The sequence below is a fragment of the Neodothiora populina genome (genome assembly GCF_041146345.1).
Source record: "Neodothiora populina strain CPC 39397 chromosome Unknown canker_contig_17, whole genome shotgun sequence".
NCBI lineage: Eukaryota > Fungi > Ascomycota > Dothideomycetes > Dothideales > Dothioraceae > Neodothiora > Neodothiora populina.
The window spans coordinates 1,152,776-1,180,738 of record NW_027191406.1 but is presented as its reverse complement, the minus strand read 5'-3'; the positions used below and the strand labels follow the sequence as shown (position 1 = coordinate 1,180,738).

Below are 27,963 nucleotides of genomic sequence, written 5' to 3'. Positions count from 1 at the left end.
CCTGTCCAAGTATAATATAACGTGATATTCGGCACACTTTTGCAGTAAAGAAGAGCGAAACATGTCTTCTCGGGTCCCAGACGAGAGGCGCACACCGGCCTCTGCAGCAGCAACTTCTCGAACAGCGCCTCTCGCACCCAGGCTGGCAGCTTCAGCAACGCGGTCCGCAGCTTCGGCTTCATCGTCACCATCGACCACGACTTCGAGATCAGGACCGACAGCAGCAAGACCGACGGCATCGACGCGCAGTCCTGCAGTCGCTCCCTCCATCGGCAAACCGCCCGCGCGACCGTCGACGCTGAGCCAGACCAGACGGAATCTCAGCGATGCGAGCTCCGTGACTTCGAGTGCCGCTGGCGACCACGATGATGCTCCCAGACAGCGACCTGGCTTGTTCGGTCCCAATGGCACCAGCAGGCGTATGAGCAGTCTGGCTGCTGCCGGCGTGGGAGCAGCGAGTGGACCAGTTGTTGCTGGACGCACTAGTAGGGCTGGCACTGCGTTTACCGCCACTGCTTCTTCAAGACCTGGCACAGCCGCTGCGACCAAGAAGCCCGGGGTGTCTGCGAGGTCGAGTCTGGGTGGTGTTGGAGCTGCGAGGACTGCAGGTGTAGCGCAGACGAGGTCGGCCACTGGTGCGGTGCCGCCTAGGATCAACACTTCTGCACCGCTGAAGCCTCGGCTGGCTGCTACTCCCACCACACCCAAGAAGCTTGAACTAAGAGGTGCAAGAGACAAAGACAAAGACGAGGATGGCGCCAGTGTGGATGGTAGAGAGGACACGCTCTCGTCCATTGCGCCATCCAGCCCTACTAGGAGCGAGGCATCCAGAGCACCAACGTCGACTTCAAGACCCACATCTCCTCTCAAACCCATCCACTCAGCCTTCTCCCTGCGCTCACCACCCAAACTCCGCCAGTTTGCCGCATCCTCTGATCTCGACTTTGCGTCGAACAATGGCCGAGGCCACATGCGCTCTCGCTCCGAAATGGTGCCATCGAAAACCCGGCGTCCCCTGACCGCCCCATCCAACGGAACATCCTCCACGACAGAAGAGCAACGACAAAAGGACATGCGCATAATGAGCGACCTGCTGCGCGAGGCGAACATGAGAGAGGTCATGCAGACCGAGATTCGCGAACTGCGGGCCGAGATCGAGAGGCTGGAACGGAATCAAGAAGTCATCTCGCCGACAGACACGCATCACAAGTCTCCTCGCAAACTCGAAGAAAGAGCGGCCGAGTTTGCCAGATTCAAAGCCGAGGCCATCGAGGAGGTCGAGAGACTCAAAGTCGTTCACGCGAAAGAGCTGAGTGCGCTACGCGCCGACGTGGAAAAGCAGCGACGAGGCGTCGAGGAAGAGCACGCAAAGGAACTGGCTAAACTGCGAGACGAGGCTGAGACGGTCGCCGTCGTCAAGGCAGGGCATGAGACCGAGGTCAAGCAGCTCAAGGCCGACGCCGAGAAAGCCAGGCGAAGAGCAAATTCTCTCGAGGCCTCCAAGGCTAGAGAGCTGACCGAAGTACGCGCACAACTCAAGACTTCTCACTCACAGCTCGACGACGCCAAAAAGCAAGAGCTGGCATCAGGCGACAAGACGAGAACTGAACATGCAAAAGCCATGGCAGGGGTACAGGACAAGATCAACGACCTACAAAAACAACTCGCAGACTCTTTGAACAAGGGCGAATCCGACAAGAAACAACTAGAAGAAAGTCACGCCAAAGCAATTACTGCTCTGAAAGAGGATCTAGCCAGCAGTCATACCAAAGAGATAGCCGATCTGAAGCAGGAGCTAGCATCTACTCAAGCCGACCGTGCCCGAGAAGTGGCAGCACTCCACAAGGAACTCGAAACAGAGCGTAAGAACGCTGACACGCAACGCATGCAGAGTGAGAAGCAAGCGAAAGCAGACCACGCCAAAGAGATCGCCGCCCTCAGAAAGGATCTCGAGACACAGCGCAAGTCTGCCGAGTCCGCAAAAGCACAGATAGACCAACTGAAAACCAGCCATTCCGAGGAAATATCATCTCTCAATTCAGAGTTAGAGAAACAGAAGAACTCGAAGCTCTCGGGTGTCGAATCCAGAATCGCAGACGTCCAGGCCGCACTGGACCAAAGCAAAGTCGCAGCCACGGACAATGAGAAAGACCTCCAGCGGCAAATCGAGATGAAGGAGCAGGATCGCGAACAGCTTGCTCAAATCATCAGGGATCTCGAGATTGAGATTGACAGGTGTCAGAAACAACTTGATGCCGACAATGCCAAAATCCGAGGAGAGAGCAACACTCTCAGGAAGGCAGCCGCTGACGCCGAAGCTGCCACTAAACGGATGCAGAAGGAGATGGATGCTTTGCGCAAGCAGCATGCTACAGACGTCACGGAGGGCAAAGGTTTGAGAAAGAAACTCGAGGACGAATTGGCTGAGCTGAGAAACAGTAATGAGAAAGAGAGTGAGGCATTGAAGCACGCCGCCTCTGAAGCTCAAGGGACGGCAGAAACACTACAGCAAGAACTCGCCACCCTCCAGGAACAACTGAAAGCTCAAATGGCCGAGAGGAATGCCGCTCTCAAGGCTTCCGAGGACATCTTACAGGGCATGCGTGAGGAGGCGGACAAAGCACAGAGAGAACAAAACGAAGAAGTTACTCGTGCGGCGGAAAAGGCAAAGACAGCCGAGCGACTCGTGGGTTCTCTGCAAGCAGAGTTGGAAACCTTGAAGAATCTCAGCGAGAAGAGTGCATCGGAGCGGGACGACGAAAAGAAAACTCATGATTCAGTCATTGCGGACCTGCAAACTCAGCTGGAAGCTCTTCAGCGCGAAGGCACCGATGGAAGTCAGGTAGTTGAAAGTCTACAGGGCGAGATGCATAAGCTACAGCAAGCCCGGACCGACACCGAATCAGAACATGCCAGCAAGGTCAAGGAACTCAATGCAGCCATGGAGAAGCTGCAGAAAGACGCCAAGGAATTCGAAACTCTCAATGCGCAGCTGAAGCAAGAAAAGGAAGAGGAGACTCGACAAGCAATGGTGTCCATGGAGGAATTAGAGGAGAAATCACGTGAACTCCAAGAGCGCCTCAACGAATCTCAGTCCGCGACAAAAGCCAAGATTGAGGAGCTCACCTCGACTATCGAAGCAATGAAGAAGGAGTCTGCATCCATACAGGATCATGAGACCGAAGCTAGCAAAGCTAAAGACGGTGAGCTGGCTCGTGCCCAAGAATCATTGGTCAAGATGCAATCGGAACTCGAACGACTCCAGCAGGAATCCGGTGAGGTCAGGGAGCGCCAGGGAGATGAAGTCAAAAGCCTACAGTCGGTGGTCGATACTCTCCGTAAGGAACTTGACGACGCCACTGCAGCCAACGAAGAAGAGGCGGCGACCACAACGTCAATTGTCAAGACTCTGAGGAAGGAAGTCAGCAAGCTGAAGCACGAAGCCAAAGAAGCGACCCAGAAACATGACCACGAAGCCAAGGAACTCAGCACCAAGATTGAGGAGCTGCAGGGTAAAGCCTCCCAGAGTGCAGAAGTCCAGAAGCTTGTCGATGAACTACAAGGAAAACTTGATGCACTACAGCAGAAGTTTGACGAGACGAACACTCTGCATGAAGAAAAGGTGGCTCAGCTTAACAAGGAGATTGAGGATAAATCTCAGAATTTGACTGGAAAAGATGCCGAGATTGGCGGCCTGAAAGCTCAAGTCGAGGAACTTACTGCAGGCCTTGACGACGCGCGTGCCGCAGAAACGGAAATGAAAGATGCTAAGATCAAAGACCTGGAATGGCAGATTGAAGAACTGAACGGCAGTCTCGAAGTCGCCAAGTCCGTTGCTGATGAGGCCGAGACAAAAGCGCGAGAAGGCGCTGAAGCAGAAGTCGCTCGCCTGAAGCAGGCAATCGACGAAGTAGGAAGAGAACTGAATGCCGCAAAGTCTGCTGCGGACGATGCTACTCTCAGAGCAGAAGAAGCCTCTCAGGCCAAGATTTCCAAGCTCAAACAGGAATTGGAAGAAGAGATTGCGGCAATCAAGGAAGGCCACTCTCAAGAGTCGTCGACCAAGGATCTCGAGGTGACCGAAATCCACGACAAAGTTGTGGAACTTGAGAAGATTCTGGAGTCTGCAAGATCTGCCGAGAGCGAGGCCGACACAAAGGCAAAGGAAGCACAGATCCAAATCCAGAATCTACAGACCGTGCTCGAAGAACATCGGGAGCGTCAAGATCAGGACACCGCCACGCGAGATGCTGACATTGTCGCCTTGCAACAAATGACTTCGGAATTAGAAGGGCAGCTGGACAGTGCTAGGACTAGAGCTGATCGTGCTAGTACTGAAGCAAGGGACGCATTGGCTGGCATGGATGAACTTCAGGAGGCTATTGCAAGCTTTGAACGAGGTCATGCTGAGCAGGCAAAATATTCGGCGGTGAAAGAAGCCGAGATTGCGATGTTGAAGGAGTCCAACGCCGAGCTCGAGAAGAAGCTCGAGGCTGCTCATACTGCAGCAGAAGAATTGCGCGTCAGATTTGAGAAGTTACAGAAAGATCTTGCTGATCAGAAGGTCGCCAATGAAGCGACTGTGTCTGACCTCGAAACAGAAAAACAGAACCTCGAGATGCAAATTTCGGAAGCACGTCACGCCCACGCCAGTGAGCTCAGCATATTGCGTGAAGCTCATGAGAAGGAGATCGGCGAACTCGCAGCCAAATTCGATAACGGAGATGGCTCTGCCCCGCTCAAAGAACTGCAAGAAAGACACGACAGTCTTGCTTCAGCCAAGGGTGATCTCGAGCAACTACTGCGCGAAGCGGTGCAGAGGAGCGAGATTGCCGAAAAGGTCGCACAAGAAAAAGGGCGCCAGATCGAGGACCTGCGCGAAAAGTACGACGACTTGGTCGCCACAAAGACCGACCTCGAGCATGTACTTAAGGAAGCTGCCGAAAAGGGCTACGAGGCTTCTCAGGATGCTTCGGAGAAGGGCAGGTTGATCGCCGAGTTATCAAGCCAGCTTGCCACCTATGGCGCTTCAGCGGGTGATCTGAAAGAAAGACACGATTTTCTTTTCAAAGCGAAGGACGACCTCGAACGTGCGATCGGGGAAGCCCACGAGAAGGGGGCCAAGCAAGCAGAGGATATCGAGGAGCTCACCAGTAAACTGGCCGCATACGAGGCGTCGGCGCGCGACTTACAAGAGAAACACGACTTCTTGGCCAAAGCCAAGGACGACCTCGAGAATGTCTTTGGGGAAGCATCGCAGAAAGGCGCGCAACAAGCTGATCAGATCGAAGATCTCACGACCAAGCTAGCCTCGTCCGAAGCATCTGCCAGGGAGATACAAGAGAAGAACGAATTCTTGGCCAAAGCAAAGGAAGATCTCGAGCATGTCCTCGGAGAAGCCTCTGAGAAGGGTGCAAGACAAGCCGATCAAATTGAGGAACTCAATCAACGTCTGTCGTCACTGGAGACAGCTAAGAGAGATTTGCAAGAGAAACATGATTTCCTGGTCACCGCAAAGGATGATCTTGAGCATGTCTTGGGCGAGACTTCGCACAAGAGAGCCGAGCAAGCCGACCTTATCGAAGAACTCGAACGCAGAATCTCCGAGTTGCAGGCTACTTCTGATGCCTCTGCTTCCATACAAGCAGACTATGATGCTTTGAATAAGGAATTTGGGAAACTCAAGACTCACCTGGCGAATGTCGAAAAAGAGTTTACCCAACGCCACGACACACTGCTTGAGACGCACGCAAAGGAGAAGAAAGAGCTCAAGGAGAACTACTCTGCACCTCTGCAGAACTTAGAAGAGAAGACCGCGACGCTCGAACGACAAAAGGACGAAGCAGAGTATTGTGTCATTGCTATACGGGACAAGCACGCGGATGAATTGTTGGATCTGCAAGATGAGCACGAAAAGGAGATCGAGGCGTTGCAAGCCAAGGTGAACAAGATGACAGTCGAGATCGCCATGGCTCGCGATGGCCCTTCAGACGAGGTAATGGAGTTGAAGGACGCACACGAGAAAGAGCTGGAAGGCTTGAGGGCCAAGATGGACGAGTTGACCACTGCGAATGCGTCGACTGGTGAAAGTCGCTCGAGCGAGTTGATCGACCTACAAGGCACACACAAGAGAGAGGTCGAGACACTCCAGACCAAGGTGCATGAGCTGACGGCTGAAGCGACCAAAGCTCGTGAGGCATCCTTGTCAGGAAACAGCGACGATGAATCCGACGACTGGCAGAAAGAATTGAAAGCACTCAAAGCACATGTTGCTTCGGTCCAGGATGCCCACGTTGATGAGGTCAACGCCCTTCACGCAGACTATGAATCAAAGCTATTTTCACTGAAAGAGGAATTGGATGCTGCGCAACTCAAGACAGCAGAGTTACAGGCTTTGCATAACCGTGCTATTGCTGAATTGACTGCGGAGCACGACAAGGCTCTTGCAGCTGCATCGAGTCGAGCAGTGGAGACTCGTGACATTGATGTTGACTCTTCAACTGACAAAGAGGTAGAGTCAACGGAAGAAGCTGACGATCGTGTCGCTCGTCTGCGTGACGAGTTCAACGCGACTCTTGCAGCCACCGAAAAAGACCACTCCGAATTGTTGCAAGACAGAGAACAGACCGTTTCGTCTCTGCAAGATCAATTGGCCAATGCTCTCGAGGCGTCAGAGACCAGATTCTCGTCTGCATTGCACGAACGCGACGAAAAGCTCAGTGAGGTCCAGCGGGCACACTCTGAACTACTTCAAGACCGTGAAAAGACGATTTCAGCACTACAAGCGCAGGTCGACAATGCAGCTGTGTCGACTGACTCTTATGTCTCCCCAGTCACCCACGACCGAGACGAACGACTCGCAAACTTGACGACGGAAATGTCTGATCTTCGATGTCAATTGGACGAAGCGCGACAAGCGATCCACCATTCGGAAGAAGACCGCACGGATCGCGAAACGTTCATCCGAGAAATGGAGGATCTGAAGTCCAAGTCTTCGGATCTTGAGCTTGCGCTCGAGGTTGCAAGACGTGAATTGGAGACCGAAAGGGAAAGTCTTGGTGCGCTGAGGAGAAAGCTGATTGGTGCTGGTGCAGGGTCAGGAGTGATGATCGGTGACGAAGATGGAGACTTGGAGATTCTGGACCCATTCGCGGCGTTTTCCTTGAACGTGAATGCTGGCGCTGATAGTGATGACGATATGTATGAAGAAGATGTCGATGTCAGCGTGGCTGCAGACAGCAATGATGCCTTGACTGAAGGGTCTGAAGAGGGAGAGATCAGAGGAGTCTCGGCATCAGCTCCATCGATCTTGCCTTCTTCGTCGTCGAATGTCATGAACAAGAACGGCAACAAGAGCAGCACCAGCAGTCTTAGCAAGAAGAGGCAACGCAAGTCCCCAAAGACGACCCTGGAAGGAACGGCAAGTTTTTTTCTCATGATTATCGTCTTTCTCATCACTAATCAACCACAGCTCGCCTCTCTCCGAATCCAAGCGAAACAACTCGAAGACCTAAACGAAGAATTCCTCCACGAATCCTCGCGATGGGTATCAGCCGCAGCATCGTCGACATCGGCGACCAACAGTCCCCGCAAAACAGCCTATTACCGGCCCGTCTCCTCATCGTCTTCCTCTCTGCCGTTCTCGCCCTCTTCGGCATCAGCAGCGGCAACAGCGGCCGCAAAAGCTTACCACGCCGCAGCAGCAAGCAACAGGAGAGACAAAGAGTACTCTCACAACTCTGGGACGCCGCTTTCGCCGTTCTATGAATCGCACGGCGCGTCGAACGCGGGTTTGTTTTTCGGTCCGTCCTTGGCGACTCGCGATGACACCGCTTTTTCTCCTCCTCAAGCACCGCCGACGACGACAAACAGACAACAAGAAGACAAAGGAAGGGAGAACGATGACATCAGTTCGCCAATAAGGAAACAATTCACGCCCATGGTGTTCGACACGCCCAGTCGGCGCGCGTGGCAGGGCATCTCCTCTTCCCCTGGCAATGACGTAGATGACAGTCCAGCAGAGTTGAGAGGGCGCCGAGAAGACGCGGAAGATGAGCCGTCTGAGTATGGCAGTGAGGAGGGGGAGATACGGGGCTGAGCGCTTTGTCTCTGTTCTTTTAGTATTCTGGCTGATCTCACGGAATCTCGTACTTTAGGAAGAAAAGACCTGCCTGCGTTGCTCTTTCGTCATGCTGAGAGACGCAAAGTGAGGGAAAGAGAGCGGTTGCTGTTTGGATGATGATTTTCTCTATACCCCCGTCTTCTCTTTATTTCTTATTTCTTATTTCTTTTCTTTTCTTTTCATCTCTCTGTATACGTACTGTACTTTTACACATAAGCCCAGACCTGTATACCACCTACCGAAAGAAGCAATTCACTACTCATTGTGTTTCCCTTTTCTCATATCGACTTGTGAACAGAAAGGTACAGGCGGATGGAGAGGGTCGATCAAGATAGTGAAGAGATATGGATAGGTACCTTAGATGGCATGGAGATTGAGAATATTGAGCATGTATCGTATCGGAGTCATATGGGTATATAAAGAAAGTTATCGGCGAGTAGGGATATCGTGACTTTCCCGCTTCCTTTTCTGCGTGCCTGTTTTGCCTGTATCATCTACCCTATCTCGTCTTGTCTAGTTTGCGCACCAGGTTTAGTCTCCAAGATGGACAAGGACTGGCTGGCTGGCTCGTTCCCAGCCTTTACTCGCTTGTGCGATTGCCTGTCTAGCTAGTCCTCAAGACAGATCGAGACTTGGTAGTAGGCGGCCCGGCTGGTTGCTAGCACAGATCGACGCCCGCGGTTCAAGTAAAGACAGACGGACTGAGACAATCAAAGATACGCATAATCATCCACGCCCATGCATGTCGACCTATATCGACATTTCACTCATCCGCGCATCTCGTCAAACGCCATCATCGCAAGGAACAAAAAAAGTGCATAATACCCACTCATTGCCATCAACACACGTTTTAATGCAGATAAAATGTCCCGGCCCAGCTCTCGCGGCGCCCGAACCATGAGTTGCCTAGTGCGCGCTTGAGCCTTTCCTTGTTGTTGTCGCTGTGTCTTGGTCTGGGTCTGGGAGTTGCGGGTATCGTTTGTTTCGTTGCTGGTGCTGACGCTGATGATAGTGGGTGATGATGAATTAATGGGGTTGAGGGCGGTGATGGTGGTGGTTGGATCTCTAATCTGAAAGATGGTGGAGGGGAACAGAGAGGAAAGGGTTGTTGGGGGGTCTTGAATAGTAGGTGATAGTGATGATATAGATGATGGGAATCGGGGAGTGGAATATGGTCGTTGGTCGCGTTCGGAGCATTTGCCCTCTTTGTTTGATACAGTCGTCGTCGTCGTTGTTGTCGTCGATGTCGATGTCGATGTCGATGTCGCAGGATTCATGATATTCGATGGCGGGATTTCCAATGTCTTTCCCGCTCCCGTCGTTCCAAAAGAACTCTGAGCTTTCGAAAGCTTGACATGTGCGTTCCCGCCACCACTCGATCGTCGTCGCTGGCCAGCGAGTCGCATGCGTCGTCGCCTCCTCTCAACCACAGAAGCAAAAGTATTTACTCTGCTTCTTCTTCTTTTCCTCTTCTTTTTGCTGCTCCTTCCAGCAGCTCTGCAACAAAACAACGCCTTGTCGCGGATCGCACTCTACATGACCGAGCAAGGAATAATACAGCAACTGCAGTCGTCTCCGCACCAACAAGGCATCTTGACGCCTGGCACCGATCGCTTGACGCCCTTTGCCACCGATCCGGATGACGTCGCAGACGACGAAGACGACGAGGCCGAGGACGACGAGGTGATGGCACTTGTGCCCGAGGAGAGAGAGATTGTGTTTGGCATTTTTGTTGTTGTTACTAGGATTTCGTGGTAGACAGTACTGTACAGTAGGTGCGGCAGAGGTACAAAAAGAGAGGAGAAAGATTTCAAAGAGGAGTCGGGCCAGATCTTATGCGCGTGAGGTAAGGTAGGCTTGTCAGGATGGACGCCAACAAGGAAAGAAAACAGGCTTGCGGTTGTGGCTTGGTAGAGGGTTGGAAAAGTCTTGGTTATGGAATCACAGCCGCTATGTTACTATAATAACAACAAGTGCAGTGTTTACCTATATAGTGAGATGACGTCGGCGTGCGTGGAGAGGCGCGCGCCACCGTTTTGCTATATCGAGGTCCTTGGCCAGGGCATTCAGTACTCGGGTCGAGGGACTACACACTGTATGCAATGTTGTCTGTACAATACTATCTCGCTTTTGTCTATGGATTCTTGCCATCTCCAAAGCTGCTACGAGCAAAGGTAAAAGCTACATGTCCAAGGCACAGTCTCAATTGTGAGTTACAACGGCGAGAAGAATCACCATCTTACCTTACTCCGCGTAGCAGCGTCATCTACTATACCCTATCCGCGGAACCCAAAAACTTCTTTTACTCCCGCTTTACTCTCATCTGTTACTTTTACCTTGACCTAATTATCTTAACCAGAAGATCTCCGCGGCTAAAATGATTCCAGTGTACGCATAGACCATGGAACTGGCGAAGGAAATAGCTCACAGACATTCGATGCTTCATATACTTGTAGCACCTTCATGTATGTACGTCATTGCTCATTTTATTGTGTACCTAAGACCGGGGTATGTGCACCGCCACAGGATTACGACTCCGTCTCCAAGAAGGTTGTCCACGGACGGCCATGGGGCCAGATGAACAGTGGTGCGGAGCATAGTATGGTCCTTGTAACCTGGTAGAACATCAACCAGAGAGCACGATATACTCTGCCAAAAGCACTATGTAATGCATCACATCTTATAGCCTATAGCGAAGTGAGATCCACTTCCAGTTCTGTTTCTAAACAACAAATCACACGTAGTAGTTAAACCACCTAACTATGCTCGCCAGCACTCAGCCACGATACAATAATTACGTGTACTGACTACAGCTTGAACCACCGCCGATAACAAAAGACTTGTACTTAAGTCTGCTTCTTTTGCTTGTGCGTACAGTACAGGTACTCGAAGTAAACAAAACACAGCCACAAATTACGTCCGAGTACAGCATACCCTAGACCCTGGATAGAAACACATCTGTCGTAAGTCGGAGGCTCTACATGGTGTTTTATGTTCAACACCGCCTCACTTTCCCTGTGCATAAGGTGATACTGCAACATGATCCACGCGGGGGCGTGTTTCACATCCACACGAGGCAAGGGGACGACAGACACGCAGGCTGTGCACGCAGAGATGCAGGTAGACGTACACATCATCACTGTCATCATTGGCTGGATGGCTGTGTGTGATGTCTACGTGTGGCACAAGCGACGAATCGAGTACTGTAGATTGAACTGACAGACGATCTCCCGATTGGATGCTTTGTATATGTATGCGCAGGAGGAGGAGGTGTGTGTGTGACATATATAAGCGGTATTCGAATTCGAGTGCCTTCCTTTTCCTTGTCAGTGTAAACATCTCGATATCATCCAGACATCTATCATACCTCCTATACCTCGACTCACTGTGCAATCTCGAAACTTGATACACAAGGGTCCAAGCCCTAATACCATCAACTCCGACCACTCTCAACATCCTTATCCGAACAGCCAGTAAGAAGCATTCAAGTCTCAGACTGCTGAACGTAAGTAGCGCAAGATACGCACGCATCATCGGACAAGAGACTATCGAATCCAAACGACTAACCCCATCCCAACCAGCTTGTTGTCCACATATCAACTCACTACCTCCCAAGCAACCAATCAAGGCAATAAACACACCTGACGGAAATGTGCACCTCCCGACGCATATCCGCTTATGCTTCGCGCACAGAAGCCCGCACATCATCTTCGTCGTCGTCCTCGATCTCTGCAACAGCGCCATTGGTGTTGGGCGCGAAACCAGTAAAGCTCTCAACAGGCACGAAACCATGCATCGATATCCCCTGTGGTCCTGGCTGTGATTGCGAGGTGTGCTGTATTCCTTGTTCTGTCATGTGATATCACCCTCATTTCCTTTTTCTTTGATAGGAACAGTGAGGGACTGGGGAGAGGGAAGGATGGGATATGAGGGGGAGGGAGAGAGCTAGGAGTGGGGGGAAGGAGATGAAAGGAGGGGATAGCACCTATGGCTTTTCTTACCTTGCTTGCTTTACCTTTGCACCTGCTGCTCTGAGGTCGAAAGACTACCTATAATGATTAGCGAGCGATTCAATAATGAAACTTTCTGTTTTACTTTACAACCTACCTTCTTGATCTCCGACTGATCTTCCCTCGGACAACACCTTACTCGCGAGACGTGACTTGGCTTTCTTCGTAATCACCCGGAACAGCATGCAGAACAGTGAGGACATACAGAAACCAAAAAAAAGAGCAAGAAAAATGCCTTCATTCGTCTATATACAAAAAATATTTGAGGGGGTTACAAAACGGGGGGGTATACTGTTTTTTCTATCTTGTTGTTTTTGTCTTCAGTATATTTCATCTTCAGCTCTCCTTCCAAAGTCCGTCCGCGTCAGTCTTCACTGGACATCCTTGTTCCCTACCACTTCGTGTCGTAAACATCGTGTCTCTCATCTCCCTAAAAGCCTCCAATCTACTGAGACTGGAGATATTGGACAAGCTGCTGGACCTTGGCTCGGGTCTCGTCGCTGAGCTGATCCTCGGGTGGGCTGAGAACCTGTTGCAAAACAGGAATGATCTGAGGAGTAAGCGACTGCATCACAGAGTGCTGTGCCTGGTAAAGAGCAACGATCATCTCAAAGACGGCCTCGTTCTCCTCGTAGTCCTCGCGCAGAGGCAACAGCTGAACGAGAACGGGCAGCACCTGCTCGACAGGAACGTTGTTGGGGTGAGCCTTGATCATGCGGGCAACGCAGCCAGCAGAGTTGTCCAACAGTCTAGCTTCTTGCTTCTGGTGAAGCAGAGGCTCGAGCTTGGTGAGGATAGTAGCATAGTTGCCGAGTATCTCCTTCTCGTCGGTGCTCTTCTCGCAGAGCAGTCCGGTACCATAAGCAGCGTTGCTGCGGACCTCGGCATCCTCATCACCAAGACGCTTGAGGAGGACCTTGATCAAGCCAGAAGTGAAGGGAGTGACGGCGGAGCCCATGTTTCCGATGCACTCGGCAATGGTGCCGACGGCAGCGCTGCGCTCGTACTTCTCTTGACCGGAAGCATACTTGAGACAAGGTTTCTCGAAGATCTTGTAGAGCTCACCAAATGACTCGCCAAGAGCCGCAGCAAGGCAGGTAATGACCTCCATGGCGGTCTCAATGACGAGCCAGTCGTACTCGGATGACTCCATGTCCTCGTCGCCCTCGTCTTCGCCATCAAGGTCTTGCTGGCAGACGTGCTTCTTCTGGAGGATCTCGAGGATAACCTCGGTGATTTGCTGGACAGGGGGTGCAGTGTTCTCGCCGAGGTGGACAGTGAGGATAGAAGGACCGCAGAGCTTCAGTGTGGCGGCCATGTTGCGGTTGATGTCGGTGACGGTGCCGCTGTTTGAACGTCAGTCAACAATTCTCGAGATCATCAAAGACAAATCAAAAAGTATCAGGTGCTAGTCAGAAGTAGATTCGCGTTCTTCTCAATCGTATATTTTGCGTCGAAGTGAGCTGGGTAATAACGAAATGGTTGGTTCATCACGGAAAGGGCATAGAAAGGAAAAAAGAAAAAAAGAGAAACGTACCGGTCGACTTCGTCCCGCCAAAGGGTGACAGTGGCGGTCATGATAAGAGTGGCGAGCTTCATCAGGTCCTCGGTAGCAGGAACCTTGAGAGGAAGGCCGGGCTGCCACTTGGCCATACCGCTGCCCTCGGCCAGACCCCAGAGGCAGGCGTAACCTCGCCACATAGTGCCAATGGCAGACTTGCGGATGCCCTCGAAGGTGTGCTCGACAAGAGGCAGCACAACCTCGACAGCCTGCTGGAAGTAAGGCAGGAAGGTGCCGCGGGTGTGGGTAAGAATGTCACCAATGACCTCGACGGCAATCTCCTTCTCCATAGCGATGGCGGTCACGGCACCGAGATCATCCCAGTCGTCATCGTCATCATCCTCCATGTCGAAGTGTTCGTCGTCGTCGTCATCGGCGCTGACATCGGCGACCTTGATCTTCTTGCCAGCAATGATGACCTCCTGTCCCATAAGGTCCTTGGCCTCCTCGCCGAGAGTGACCTCGGACTCGGTCTCGTCCTGCTGCAGGCAGTCGATAAGACCCTTGACAACACCCTCGAGGTAGGGAGAAAAGTTCTCCTCGTACACCTTGGCCATGGTGCTCCACAAGATATAGCTGGTCTCGCGGAGTCTGGGGTGGTCGAGATGCAGAGCCTCCTCGGAAGCTTGCATAAGAGGCTGAACGTACGGCTGGAATGCCTCAGCGCCGACAGCAGAGGCGACCTTGCCAAGAGAATCGCAGACCATGCCACGAAGCTCGAGCTCGTCCTCGTTCTCCTTCTTGCCAACGTACTGGCCGAGAACCTGCATGGTAGGCTCGAAGTAAGGCAGGAAGGCCTCCTCGGAGGCGGAAGCGATGGAACCAACAGCACCAATGGCGGGGATCTGGACCTTGATGTCCGAGTGGTTGAAGAGAGGGCTGATTCGGGGAACGAGCTCGCCGACATACTTGGCGGCATCCTCCTTCTCGAGACCCTCAATCAGAGAGTCGAGGGCCATGCAGCTCTGCTTCAGGATGCTGACGTGCTCGCCACCAGCCTCGAGGTTCTGGTAGGCGAGATCGAAGTTCTTGACGAGAGCAGGGATCAAGCGAGCGTGCTCCTTGCCCATCTCCTCGGCCAAATCATCGGCGAGTCTTGCGACTCCGTTGAGCGCTGCAGAACGAACGCGGACGTCCGGGTCCTCCAGAAGGTGGAGAACCATAGGAAGGATCTCAACGAGCTGGGTGCTGATGAAGTCAGGAGCACCCTCAACGCACATGCCGAGAGCAAGAATGGCAGCACGGCGGTAGTCGGGGTTCTCGTTCTGGATATAAGGGCCGAGAGACTGGAGGAGAGGAACGGCGACCTGGCTGGGAGGGAGGCACTCGGACATGATGTCGAGAAGGCCGAGAGCAGAGCGGGCAGGGGTGACGTCCTCGTCGTCGGCGGACAGATCACCGAGCTCGGTGACGATGTGGAGGGCCTTCTTGGTGAGCTGCTCACCGATGCGGAGAGCCTGGACCTTGAGCTTGCGGTATCTGACAGCCTGCATCAGGAAGGACAGAGCCTGGGAACGAGAGTCCTCGTCGATCTGGGGGTTGGCGGCCATGTCCATCATGAACTGCATGAGCTGGCCGAAGTGGGCATTGAGGAAGGCGGACTCGTAGCTGAGAAGCTTGTTGAAGACCTCAAAGGCCTGCATCGAGTGCTCTTCGTCGCCGGCCTCGATGGTCTGCTGAAGGATGTGAACCATGTGAGGGATGGTGTCCTGGAAGGCCTTGAGGGACTTCTGGTCCTCGTCTGTGTCCAGCACCATGGCAAGCTCGGAGAGGGCGAGCATGGTGTTGATGCGGACCTCGACGTTGTCGGGGTCCTGGATGGTCTGGCCAAACAGCTTGAGCATGGCAGACATGTTTTCTTGGAACATGTCGGGCATCGTCTCGAGCAGAGTGTAGATGATGTAGACACCGACTTCACGATGGCTGGGAGTCTGGCTGGTGGCTGCCTGCTGCAGGAAACCAGGCAGGTCTGCCCACTGTCCATCCTCGAGATCGACCTTGGCGATTGCTGCAATCACGCGCGCCTTGGAGTGTCGAGGCAGAGACTCTTGCTCGTTCAATGTTGACTCGAGCAATTGCTGGCGGATCTGTTGCTTCTCGGGCTCCGAGAGCTTTGCCCAGTGCTTGGTCGAAAGCTTCCTTGACTCGATGGCCGCGAGTTGGCGGAGCTGTGGCGAAGGGTGAGAGATGAGGATGTGGAGGAGAATGGGCAGCGAGGCGGGCTGGTTGTAGTACGACTTGTTGAGTGTCGAGGTTGCGGCCTTGACTTTTTCCGTGTCGGCTGAGGCGAAGAAGAAGAAAGAATTAGCAACTCGGACTCTTGCGCTATGTTCTTGCTCTTTCTTCTCATGGCTTTTGTCTCTTTCCCTCTGCAGCAGCGTCGTGCCTTCCTAATAAAAACAAAACTTACGCTGCATCAGACTCTCGAGGAGTCCGACAAACTGTTGTTGATCCATCTAGTATAGGCAGATGGACGGGTATCAAAAATCAGAAACAAGAGGAAAAAACACCAAAAAAGGAAAATGGTATGTAGATAGCTTGTAGGGGCAAAAAGGCAGATTGACGCCTTGTGTTGTTGTACGCAAAGAAATTTATTATTGACGCCGAACTTTTTACTTTGAGTAAAGACCCCCTCGCTGTTCTTTCCCCTCCAGGAATGCCAGGCGGTGAAGGCTTGGCGCTTTTCCTGTCCTGTTCTCGAATCTTCATGCTCATCTCTACCTTGTTTCGGACCTTACCTAGAAGACAAAACAACATTTCTCGTGATGCTGCTAATTCGTTCGTATTTGTTGCTACCGCTGCTTGGAAAATCTAATATCGACTTATAGGTATGCAACAACCACTGTGTGTATCTATAGCTGTGTAGCTTTCTTCCTCTCAACCCCTCTAGCAGCTGCATGCTTGGCAAGTGTTCTATGGATTGCTCTCCTGCCTCAATCGATTCATGTTCAAGCCTTATGCATCGCATTTCCTCTGCTCCCCGCTCTCACTCAATGTGATCTCGTCTCTATCAATGCGTGGGTGCAAACACGCTTCGCTTGCGCGCAAGACGTTCGGGGGATGTACTTTACGCCACATATGATGCTTTCCATCTCACGCGCCTACCATCATGGGACGAAATCTGCCTTTGTTGCATGACATGTGTCTCGGATAACGACTGTCAAGGCAGCCAGAGTGGGAATGGCGGTTCCGACGTTGATTCGAACAACCATTCGTACTTCTGGCCAATATGGCTCAAACATCTTATGTCGGGCCTTCAATTAGTCTTCCTGGATCTTCTTCTGATATCACAATGTTTCACCCATTGGCCAGCCATGGGTGTGACAGCAATCTCCCCGCAGGTTCTCTGATCCTTGGGTCTGTGGCAAGCATTCTTCTCAGCAGATCACACGCCTTGTACACTTCATCTGCTGGAAGCCCAGGACTTGAACCAGGATCACTCGTGTGTTCTGCGACGAATTGCTCCAACGCAGTATAGCCACTATGGGTTCTTTTTCGCTGCAAGTCTACGCCATTTTTGGCAAACTCTTCGGCTCTGTCGGCATTGTCGATGACTATGTCTGGCTCGCCACCGAAGCTGGCAAAAAGTTGGGACAAGCGATCGCTTTCCGCGCATCCTGCAGCGTTGTTCTCGCCCCTTCCGGCAAATGGCAATTGTCCTGTGAGGAATTGCAACAGCAGTGCCCCTAGGTTAAAGATGTCGACTTTGGAATCCCAGGGTGCGCCCAGTGTCACCTCTGGAGCGCGAAGAAGTGGCGGAGAGATCTCGTCTGTGAGGTGGCGGTCCGTGAAACATGCGATACCAAAGTCATTCAGTCGCACATTGACTTTGGGTTCTTCTGACAGCAACGGTGTTTTGAGTTCTACTTCGCCTGCGCTATCCACCTTGGCCGCGGCAACAGCGGCAGGTGCCTCGGCCAACTCGATACAAATGTTAGAAGGTGAGATGTCGGTATGGATGATCCCGCACTCGGCGTAGGCAAAATCCAGAGCCTCGAGTAATTGCCGCATGATTTGTTTGAGAGCGCGGTATGGCAGTCGCTGCATTTGAACTTGAGTTGCCTGTTTGGCGATACTCGCACCCAGTAGATCAAAGATCATGCAGACATGCCTCCCGCTCGGACCACTGAGCTCGAAATGGTCTACCATCTGGGCGACATGATCCTTTCCGGGGTGTGCTGAAGATGATGAGACCTGCGATATCCTCTGCATGACTTCAAGTTCGAAAAGCTCGTGCTTGCCATTGTAAAAGTCGCTGTTGAGGATCTTGAGGGCAAAGTGCTCGTTGAGCCTAGTATCTTTGACTAGCCACACCGTCGCATACCTCCCTGATCCCAAATGTCCTCGAACGATGTATCTGCCTCGGTGGTAGACATCGCCTATTTGTACGGTGTAGAACTTGTCCGCTTGACGCTTCTTTGGCGTTCTCGTATTTGAATCAAAACTGCCGTTTGATGATCTCTTCCTATTGTCAATCAAGCTAGTTGTCGAGCTAGTAGCCTTTTTTGAACCGACTCGCTCTCTTGCAAACGAGAGTAGGCCCATAGTATAAGGTGTGCTGGGACAGTCGTATAGAGTGGATGGGAGACGGAGGTCGGGGACATTTGTAGATCCCCAACTTTTATGCTTCCAATCTACAAATCTACTTGGCTACTCCAGACCGGGGTCGTGTCATTTGTGTACAAACAGCCAAGAATCCAAAAGTGAAGTCATTCTACAAAACAGACATGCGACAGAGTTTGCAGCGGTTTGGTGGGAAGCTTGCGAAGCTTCGCGGGCACTCCCTCGGGTGAACGACATCACTCATACCAGATTTCGACTCCAGGTAAACCAGGTTATTCCATCCAGCCTCGCGCCCGAGGCCGACTCGTCTTTGCTTTCTCATCGAGAGACCCTACAATATCAAGCAGGCTAAACACAATCTCTACCGCTTCCCGCCCTGCATTCTTTGTCTCTGACCACATCGCCGTTTGCGACACACAAAAACCTGACATGACTAAAATACAGATCTCCAGGCACGCCCGCCCGTTAAACCGCTACAGGGGTGAAGAAGCCCCAACCAACAGTCAAGCTGAGCTGACTACCTAGGCTGAGCCTGGGCTGGACTTTTTATCCGCGGGAAGTCGGGGGGTGCAAAACTGGTCCCTTCGACGTACAAGTACCTGCTTGTACAGATGTTCCCCACGTGGGCTGTGATGAGGTAGTTGCTTGTTTGCTCACCATGACTTTTGGCATTGGCTGGCGCTGGGCTGAGAGAGGTAACCCCGGAAGGGACATTGCACACGTATGCCAAGGCTTGTTGATAATGTGCCTGGATTTGCGTCTTGCACAAGCAAGGTACTGAATAGACACGCTCACATGCGCAGGATGACAGCGTATGAGTCTGACACCGAGTTTTGCGTTTACTCGATCATCCGATGTGAATTGAATCAATATTATTCAGAAGCCGTATACTTGCGTCAATTTGAATCTATTCTAATGTATTTCGTATCAATGTAAGCGGGCAGCGAGTCGATAGAACCCTCACCACCATCCACGCACCCAATGGCCACGATTGCGCCAGTAGTGCCAATGCGGCGTATAAGTAGGCTTCTGTGTCGTCTTTGTTGCCGTGGTCGCTTTCACAAGAGGAGTCGGCGCTGGTGGTGCCGGTGAGCTACTTGAAGTAATTGACTTAGAAGTTGTGCTTATGAATGTCAGGTAGGCACTGGTGGCAGTCGAGATAGCACTTGTGCTCGTCGACAAACTTGTGGCTGACTTTGTCGCAATTGAAGCCGTGATCGATGGCGTCGCACTCGTTCCAGCAAATTGCGCTCCCAATGATGACAGCGAAGAAGGAATGCGAGAAACAACCGAGCTGGAAGCGCTGACAGGGATTGTTGATAGAGCACTGCTTTTGCTGCTACTAAGACTGATTGGAAGAACGGGATCGTTGATCAACTGGATGCTCTGCCAACTGCCGGACTGATCGGTCCAATTGTAGTACTTTACTGGATTTGCGTTTCTGATGCTGACGCTTTTCACGTACATGGTATATGGACCCGCTTCAAGATCCGTATAGCCGCCTGCCCAACTCACTGTACCCCAGTTGGCATCCGGATCGCCACCATCCCACATGCCAAGTTGGAACTTGGAGGGTGTTTGTGGGGACTGGTAGGCATACCCTTTCGCCGCACAATCGGAAGCCCTTAGGGTACGAGTGACAGCACCATCGATCGACCACGTTATCTGGTCAGGCGTCCAATCTGTCGTATAAGTATGGAACTGTGACTGCGGGACCGGAACTTCGAAGAATTGGCCGCGATCGTGATTGCCAGTCACGCCCTTGCCGAAGTAGTTGTTCTGACCCATGCCCGTAGTGGAGAGGTTGAAATTATTGCCGCTGAACTCCCAATCAATTTCGTCGAAGTCGTCAGACATCAGCACATCACTACTAATGATGCCGCGTCCAGGGGCGACGCGCATGACCGTCTCGACTCGGCCGAAAAAGATATAGAATCGAGTGAAAAGCTGGGGAGCGTCATTCCTTTTTGCAAATGTGAACTCTGCTCCGTTGGCGCCGAATGGGACAGTTGCATAGTCGGAGATGGCCCAATCCGCAGGAAGCAAGGTCTGTTTGGTGAAGTCTATGAAATACTTGCTTGTGGTCAGACCGGGATTCGGCATGCACAATCCAGTAGCGTTGACTGTAGGATTGCATGGCCAGTACTGCCCATCATACCTCTGAGCCGAAGAGATGGAGGAGAACAACACCACAACGAGCTGTATCAAAGCTGACATTTTATATCGTAACGCCATGCTGATAGTAAATCAAACTGGCGGAAGAGACTGCGACGAGAACGCCCATCTTTACATACTTCAGACGAACAAAGGACCGCGTTTTTCGCAACCTAATGCGGCGCACCTCAAGTGGCGAATCAGCATCTTGAATGTGTAGCCACCAATTGATTAAAGACAAAGAACCTGGCGTAACAACCAGAGTCACAGCGTAATCTTTGGTATGAGAGGCTGATGAAGGACGCAACGCCTGCTTTCATGAGACCAGCACAGAAACCGTCAAGCCCGTGCTTCGCAGATGGGGTATCATTAATGATTCTCCCTCTCTCTACTACTTACATACAGCCATGTGACTGCAATCGTGTCATTGTTGTTCGTCGAAGACTCGTACCGCAATTGGTCGCTTTGGGACATGGTAATCCTTGTAAGAGGAAGGCGGAGTAGGCTTCGTAGTACTACGAACCAAGTCCTTGATTCGGAATAACATGAGATCGAAGGATCGTCTCAGATAACGCTTGATTAATTTGTTCGATAATTAATCCTCACACAGATTCGTCTGTGATAGCACATAATGGAGCTGATGTGGAGCTTTGACACAATCGTTATCCCCATTGAGACAAACTTTAGGCAACCATGGACGAGTACACTTGTAAAGATACTTTACTGCAGATAAGCGGATTGAGGTGGGTCAAGTTGTTAAATGCAGCACACCGCAAGGCAATATGCAAGCTTATGATCGCGCTATGTCAAAACATGCCGTTCTGCCGTACTCATCGCAGGATTCTCTCACTGAGCGTTACTCGAATAGGCAAATATTGCGATAGCTACAATAAAATGGTGCCTAGGCACTTCTGTCAACCTCAAAAGACTCACTGCAGTCGTCTCATTCTCCAAACGGTCTTAGCAAGTCTCAAGCCATAATGTCCAATATTGACTTCGCAAAGCATTTCATTGTCGTTGGAGGTTCTATCTGTATCTTATATTATGTATATTGGCAGCTTACTGTGGGCTCTAGGCGCCGTGCTATGATCAGAGAGCATGGTTGCCTTCCTGCGAAGAGGTATCCTACGAAAGATCCGTTCTTTGGCCTTGATGAATTTAGAGCTTTTCTTGGACATTTCCAGCGGCAGACTCTGCTCGAGCATGCAAGTAGTCGCTACGAAGTCACGGGCTCTCACACCATAACCCTCCCATCGAGGTCTGAGACCATGATCATGACAATCGAGCCGGAAAACTTGAAAGCAATTCAAGCGCTGCAAAGTTCTATATGGCACCTACCAGAGTTTAGGAGGGTTGCGTTCATCCCATTTCTTGGAGTCGGCATCTTCGATACCGATGGACCCGAATGGAAGCATTCACGAGAAATGCTGCGGCCCAACTTTCATCGCTCTCAAATAGCAAATCTGGACACCTTCGAGACTCATGTTAGCCACTTCCTAGAGGCTATCCCGAGAGACGGATCCATGATAGATCTCAAAGACCTGTTCTTCAGATTGACGATGGGTCAGTCATCACTTCTCTGACACTCATATCGGATTCAGACTAAGGATGCTACAGATTCGGCTACTGAATTCCTCTTTGGCGAAAGTACAATGTGTCTTGTCTCAGGTACCAGTACGGTATCAAATGCACGATTTGCGGAAGCCTTCGAAAGAGGCCAGCAAGGTATATTCTTCCATTTTGTATTTACCGTGTCAATTGCTAAGCATAACAGGAATGTCGTCGGCCATTCGTTGGGGTAGGCTGGACTTTCTGAGGCCGAAAAAAGTATACCAAGCCGATACCAAATATGTGCATGGTAAGCCTATCAGTGTTCCGATCTCAGTGTTACGAGAGGCTGATGGAAGCAGATTTCGTAGATACCTATGTAGAGAAGGGACTCGCTAAGCGCCCTCAACTACTCTCCGAAGAGAAGAGCGAGACGGATCGTTATTTGTTCATTGACGAGCTCGTGCGACAGACGGATGATCGTCACCGCATTCGATCTGAGTTGCTCAATGTGCTACTTGCTGGTCGAGATACTACAGCATCGTTGCTGACCAACGTGTGGTTTGTTCTCTCTAAGCGACCCGATATCTGGAACAAGCTACAAGAAGAAGTTGAACAAATGGATGGCGAGAGGCCTACATTCGAAAGCCTCAAGGAGATGAAATACCTGAAGGCTATCCTGAATGAGTCACTACGTTTACACCCCATCGTTCCTCTCAACTCACGCGAAGCTGTGGTCGATACAGTTCTACCAGTCGGGGGCGGACCCGATGGCAAGGCGCCTCTGTTCATAAAGAAGGGCCAGGTTGTTCAATGGGATCTCTACGCTATGCACAGACGGAAGGACTTTTATGGACAAGATGCGGACGAGTTCAAACCTGAGCGCTGGCTGGGCGAAAATGGTCTTCGACCTGGCTGGGAATACTTGCCTTTCAACGGTGGACCACGCATCTGTATTGGCCAGCAGTTCGCTCTGACAGAGGCATCGTACACCACAATTCGTCTGGCGCAAGAATTCAAGGGCATCGAGAGCAGAGATCCTGGACCATGGCGCGAAGGGATTCATCTAACTTGTGTGAATGCCGGCGGGTGCAAATGTGCTCTCACTCCACGCTGATGAGGACTGTACATTCTCTTCCATAGCATAATTCCAGTTAGAGAGGTTGTGAGGAGACATCGGGTCGCTTTAACCACTCTTTATTCTAATCTATGGCAAGCATGTGCGCGAGTGCTCTTTGTGTTCTACTCTGTGCGTTTCTATCAATCCGAAGTGATCATTCCATGTTTTGACTATCATAATCGATCGATTCACTCCTTGTCGGTCGAACAGAAGACTGCAGCTTTGAGGATGGTAGGAGGATTGTATGAGTCTTGGCATGTAAGGTTGATGTTAAGGCCAGATCAAAGGTATACCAAGCCTCGAACCCGAAGCGCTTATGTGCCGGACCGAAGCTTGCTGTTTAGCGGCTATACCTCTCGTGGAAGGTCAATATGGGGTTTACTGTAGAACGCGGAGTCGGCCTATTTAATGTTCAAAGGTTCCATATTTGTGCCCCTTTCAAGCTTCTATACAGTAGGTGGGGGCGACATACTGTACATTACTTCTGACCACGAATATGCTTCGCCCGCAGTATTTTCAGATTCTACGCCGGCAGCAGCGCCGTCTGCTTTCCAGTGCCACTTCGCGTAAATCGGGAGATGCTGTTTCCCCTCGCCTTATCAATTCGTCGATATTGCTACTAAGCGCAGTTGCCTCCGGTCTTGCATGGAGCAAGTATCGCAATGTGGACGAACAGAGTGCGACTGATAGTAAAGGTGCTTTGATTGAGAAGGCCTTGGCGGAGTCAACTTCAACCGACACAGGCGATAAGCATCGCATTTACGACGACTTCAAGGATGCAGCGAAGGCGGCTTTCGAGAGTGGATTGCCCGGATATAGAGATCAAGTCTCCATAGAGCACTTTGCCCAAGCAAATGCTCGGCTAAAACAGTCAGAGCAGTCGAATGTGCGTGACGGCGTACGCCTTGATACATGTGCAGTACCCAGTAACAGGTGAGTAGCTAAGTGATGTCTCATTACCTATAAGCCGTTGACGTTCGCTGCAGCATCTGTGAGGACACTTTTGCTTATACTGGCATGGATGATCTTCCATCAGGTGATAAACAGGATGGACGACCGTACTCTTTTGCAATCTTTGATGGACATGCCGGCCATGCGACGTCGCATGTCCTCAAGTCAGCTTTAAACAACACAGTACTGAACAGCATCACTGAAATCTCACTTGCGGAAGATGAACTGAGGCCTCAGACTGCCCAGATTGAAGAAGCAATCAAGAATGCGTTCCTGCTCACAGACGCAGTCATCATGGCGTCGGCTGAAGCGGCGATGGACAGCTCACTGCTCCCGTCAACATCGTCAATGACGATTGAGCATCTCGCTCCAGCACTGAGTGGTTCCTGTGCTTTACTTGCCTTGTTTGATCCTGTGCTCTCGAATCTCAATGTTGCTTGCGTAGGTGACTCCAGAGCTGTACTCGGACGAGCTGATGCATCTGGTAAGTACACCGCGATGCCATTGTCCGTAGATCAGACAGGCTTCAATCCTGCGGAAGTCGCACGCGTGAACGCACAACATCCTGGTGAGGAGAACATCTTCAACGAGGAGTCAGGAAGGCTGTTCGGACTGGCAGTATCACGTGCATTTGGTGATGCGCGCTGGAAATGGTCAGACGAGAGGATGTTGCGGGCCAAGAATGATTCATGGGGCCACGGCCCACGCCCTAATAATGTAGTCAAGACCCCTCCCTATCTCACCGCGGAACCTGAGGTCACAACGACGAACATCAATGATGACAAAACGCATCCTGACTTTCTCATCATGGCCTCAGATGGGTTCTGGGATCACATGAGCAACGACAATGCGGTCCTCTGTGTTCAGAAGTGGATCGAGGCGAAGAAGAGCGGAGCGATCAAGCAGGGCAGTAGTACAGATTCTGGTCTCTCGGACTTGGGAGCAGAGGTGAAACAGGGCTCGTCTCTTGATCAAGGTCTCTATCGCAACGACGATCATGATGGCGACCTGGAATGGAAGATCAAGCCGGAGTACTTTGTCGCCGAAGACGATAACTGTGCAACACACCTTATTAGAAATGTTCTGGGAGGGAGTCGTCGTTCGTTGTTCAGTGGTCTGTTGACCCTAGCACCGCCGTTCTCTCGAGATGTCCGCGACGATATCACCATTCACGTAGTCTTCTTTGGTAACATTTAGGTTCATACAATAGAGGATATCAAGGCTGGTTAATCCCACCCATACATTTCTCTCCTTACCATCAAGATCGCTGCCGATCGAGGTATGAGTCGTCCAGTATATTATCCAGCCTCGTACCTCTCTAGGGAGTGACTTGATTTCCCAGAAGTTTCCCAATCTCCTCCGCAATCGCCATTGTCTTCTCCTCAGACAGTCGACGACCCACAATCTGCACAGCGACAGGAGCGCCGTGATACGCCGAAGGGTCATCTATGTTTGGAATCCAGGTTAGCTATATGTTTGGTCGTAAGGTTTGTTGCACAAACTCACACTCGGCCTGAATAATTCCATCGATCTTGTTCAATGGTTTGAAGTTCTCGTCCTTCTTATCGACATCCTTGTCCGCAAAGGTGACTGGTACCACCACACTGGTGAAGTCGAGCAGGTTGATCGCAGACGCATAGCCATAATACTTGAACTGGTTGTGTCGTATCGCCGCGGTAGGTGTGATAGGAGCGATAAATGCATCCATCTCGCAGCCCAATTTCTCCTCCATCTGTCGCCACTGCTCGAGATACTCGTTCTGGTATTGCCACTTTTGTCGCTGCACTTCCCATGCGCCGTTGATATCTACACCTGGCAATTCGGGACTGACTAGATCGTCGATGTTTGGAATAGCAGGCTCGCCTGACGCTTGCAATGCGGCGTGGATGTCCTTGCCACCATCAGCGCCGTAGATACCCCCAATGAGATCGACTGCGTAGTCATGCTTGTAAGGCTTCCATGGAACGACCTTGTGGCCGTTTTCCTTCAGTGTGGACACGACAGTCTCCACACCTCGCAGGATAGGGGGATGGGGCATCACCACACTATCACAATTGAAGAATCCTAGAGTCAGCCCCTTGGATGCAATTTTCTGCTTTGCCTTGTCATCTTCGGTCTGTCGCCATGGCATGGGCACGACTTTCGAGTCGTATTTCCAGGGCTCTTCAGCTAGTACCGACTGCACAAATAGTCTCATGTCCGCCACTGAATGAGTGAGTGGGCCAACCACACTGTGCACGGTCTCTTGACCCTCCATACTATTCGCCATATCTCCATATGGCAGACGGCCATGGCTTCCACGCAACCTGCAATATCTTATCAGCGCAGTAACAACCAAAGGCTATAATTTGGTGAATTCATACCCGTATAGGAAATTGAAAGCAGATGGGACACGAATGGAACCACCGATATCGGTACCAACACCAATGATACCTCCCCTGATGCCCACATTGGCGCCCTCTCCGCCAGAACTTCCGCCGCATGACCAGTTCTTGTTGCGAGGATTCACAGTACGTCCGCTGATATTGTTGATGGTTTCGCAAACCTGCTTGAATCAGTGATATGGATAGAAAGCTTATCGAGGACATATATTACCATCAACGACTGCGGTACAGAGGTTTTGATGTAGAAGACTGCCCCTGCCTTACGCAGTAGACTGGTCAAGACTGAATCCTTCTCGTCGTATTTGCCAATCCAAGCAACGTATCCCATGGAGCACTCAAGGTCCTGTACACACATTAGCAATCCGACAAGGATGCAGAGAACCTCTGTCTAGTCCTGTACGGCTCACAAAATGACCATCGAGACAGAGGTAGACGGTGTATACGTACCTTGACGCGAAGCTGATCCTTCAGAGAGATTGGTAACCCGTGCAATGGTCCAACAGTCTTGCCATTCTTCTCGTAGAAATCATCAAGCTCCTTTGCCTGCTTCAATGCCATCTCTGGGAAAAACTCGAGAGCACAATTGGTCTGTCCAACTGTCAGTAAATATCATGTACGACATCCTCGAGACCTTTTCGTAATGGTGTTCTCACCACTTGTTGAGCTACAGCAGCTCTTTTGCAAAACGCGGTCGTCACGTCCACAGACTTCAACTTTCCTGTAGCCATCTTCTCGACTAATTCGACAGCAGTTGAATTCGTGATTGCCAGCTCTTCGGAGGAGAGAAGGCCACATTTTTCAGGCACATCCATGACATTGTCGGAGAGACTGCTTGTATCAATCTTCCATACGGAAGGGATACTCTTTGCGATTCTCGCACGCTTGTCGGCGGCGACTTCTTCCCAAGACTTTGCCATAATGATGATTTTGTATTAGATACTCGGGTGTTGGACGAGATAGAGTTCTACATATGGGTTATGCGATGGATAACAATAGATATGGATATGGAGGAATGTGCGGAGGATACTTCGTACAATGCGGTCTCAAAAAAGACTGGAGGCGATCAGAATCATTTACGCTTGTCATCCATTACAACACCGTACAGTCATTGTGTAGCGTAGATAAGGTTAGGGTAAACTGTACTGTATGTGCGGGGAAGATGTAGTGTTGATAGGCCTATCGCCGTCGGGCAGGTGGGGAAAACACAGGTAAGCGTCAAGTTTGTGTTTCGAGCGGAGATGCACAGTAGTCGTCTTAACCTTCCGTCTTCGCTCCATGATCTACAAAACTGGCGATACGAGATCGCTCTCTAGTAGTTGACTTGACATATCAACATGGAGTTCCATCGATATTCATGGACAGTCGTACTGTGCGGGACAGGACATACGCAGCTTCCACCTTGTCACCGAGGCAGTACGTCTTTACGATTCGTGCTATCGATATGGAAGGTATATGAATTATGAATTAACATCGTTTTCTTACATACGGCCACAGGCAGCTGAGAACTGGGCATCCCGTCCGCTCTGCCAGATATAAGCAGTTGACCGGCT

At 51.2% G+C, this 27,963-nt stretch overlaps 6 protein-coding genes across 8 annotated transcripts; 3 read left to right on the top strand and 3 right to left on the bottom strand.

Moving 5' to 3' along the window:
• Positions 1 to 61: 61 nt before the first annotated feature.
• AAFC00_004297 (uncharacterized protein) lies at positions 62 to 8,098 on the top strand (the record flags this gene model as incomplete). 2 transcript variants are annotated; one of them, XM_069343915.1, is made up of 2 exons in its annotated part: positions 62 to 7,420; positions 7,472 to 8,098. In XM_069343915.1, 2 exons carry the CDS (start codon positions 62 to 64, stop codon positions 8,096 to 8,098), a joined length of 7,986 nt encoding a protein of 2,661 aa, XP_069202469.1. The 2 variants fall into 2 exon arrangements, with proteins under 2 accessions (XP_069202469.1, XP_069202470.1); XM_069348154.1 differs by having other exon boundaries at positions 62 to 8,098.
• A 4,479-nt stretch (positions 8,099 to 12,577) lies between these two features.
• Positions 12,578 to 16,149, bottom strand: AAFC00_004296 (uncharacterized protein; the record flags this gene model as incomplete). Its single annotated transcript, XM_069343914.1, has 3 exons — positions 12,578 to 13,478; positions 13,670 to 15,974; positions 16,104 to 16,149. 3 exons carry the CDS (start codon positions 16,147 to 16,149, stop codon positions 12,578 to 12,580), a joined length of 3,252 nt encoding a protein of 1,083 aa, XP_069202468.1.
• Positions 16,150 to 16,990: 841 nt separating this feature from the next.
• AAFC00_004295 (uncharacterized protein) lies at positions 16,991 to 18,238 on the bottom strand (the record flags this gene model as incomplete). The annotated part of the gene is made up of 1 exon (XM_069343913.1): positions 16,991 to 18,238. The coding sequence occupies one exon, from the start codon at positions 18,236 to 18,238 to the stop codon at positions 16,991 to 16,993; it is 1,248 nt and encodes a 415-aa protein (XP_069202467.1).
• A 3,152-nt stretch (positions 18,239 to 21,390) lies between these two features.
• AAFC00_004294 (uncharacterized protein) lies at positions 21,391 to 23,075 on the top strand (the record flags this gene model as incomplete). 2 transcript variants are annotated; one of them, XM_069343912.1, is made up of 4 exons in its annotated part: positions 21,391 to 21,973; positions 22,028 to 22,135; positions 22,185 to 22,268; positions 22,321 to 23,075. In XM_069343912.1, the coding sequence occupies 4 exons, from the start codon at positions 21,391 to 21,393 to the stop codon at positions 23,073 to 23,075; spliced, it is 1,530 nt and encodes a 509-aa protein (XP_069202465.1). The 2 variants fall into 2 exon arrangements, with proteins under 2 accessions (XP_069202465.1, XP_069202466.1); XM_069348445.1 differs by having other exon boundaries at positions 21,679 to 21,973.
• Positions 23,076 to 23,574: 499 nt separating this feature from the next.
• AAFC00_004293 (uncharacterized protein) lies at positions 23,575 to 25,226 on the top strand (the record flags this gene model as incomplete). The annotated part of the gene is made up of 2 exons (XM_069343911.1): positions 23,575 to 24,011; positions 24,065 to 25,226. 2 exons carry the CDS (start codon positions 23,575 to 23,577, stop codon positions 25,224 to 25,226), a joined length of 1,599 nt encoding a protein of 532 aa, XP_069202464.1.
• A 121-nt stretch (positions 25,227 to 25,347) lies between these two features.
• AAFC00_004292 (uncharacterized protein) lies at positions 25,348 to 27,330 on the bottom strand (the record flags this gene model as incomplete). Its single annotated transcript, XM_069343909.1, has 6 exons — positions 25,348 to 25,475; positions 25,536 to 26,335; positions 26,393 to 26,574; positions 26,625 to 26,756; positions 26,861 to 27,001; positions 27,067 to 27,330. 6 exons carry the CDS (start codon positions 27,328 to 27,330, stop codon positions 25,348 to 25,350), a joined length of 1,647 nt encoding a protein of 548 aa, XP_069202463.1.
• Between the last annotated feature and the right edge of the window lie 633 nt (positions 27,331 to 27,963).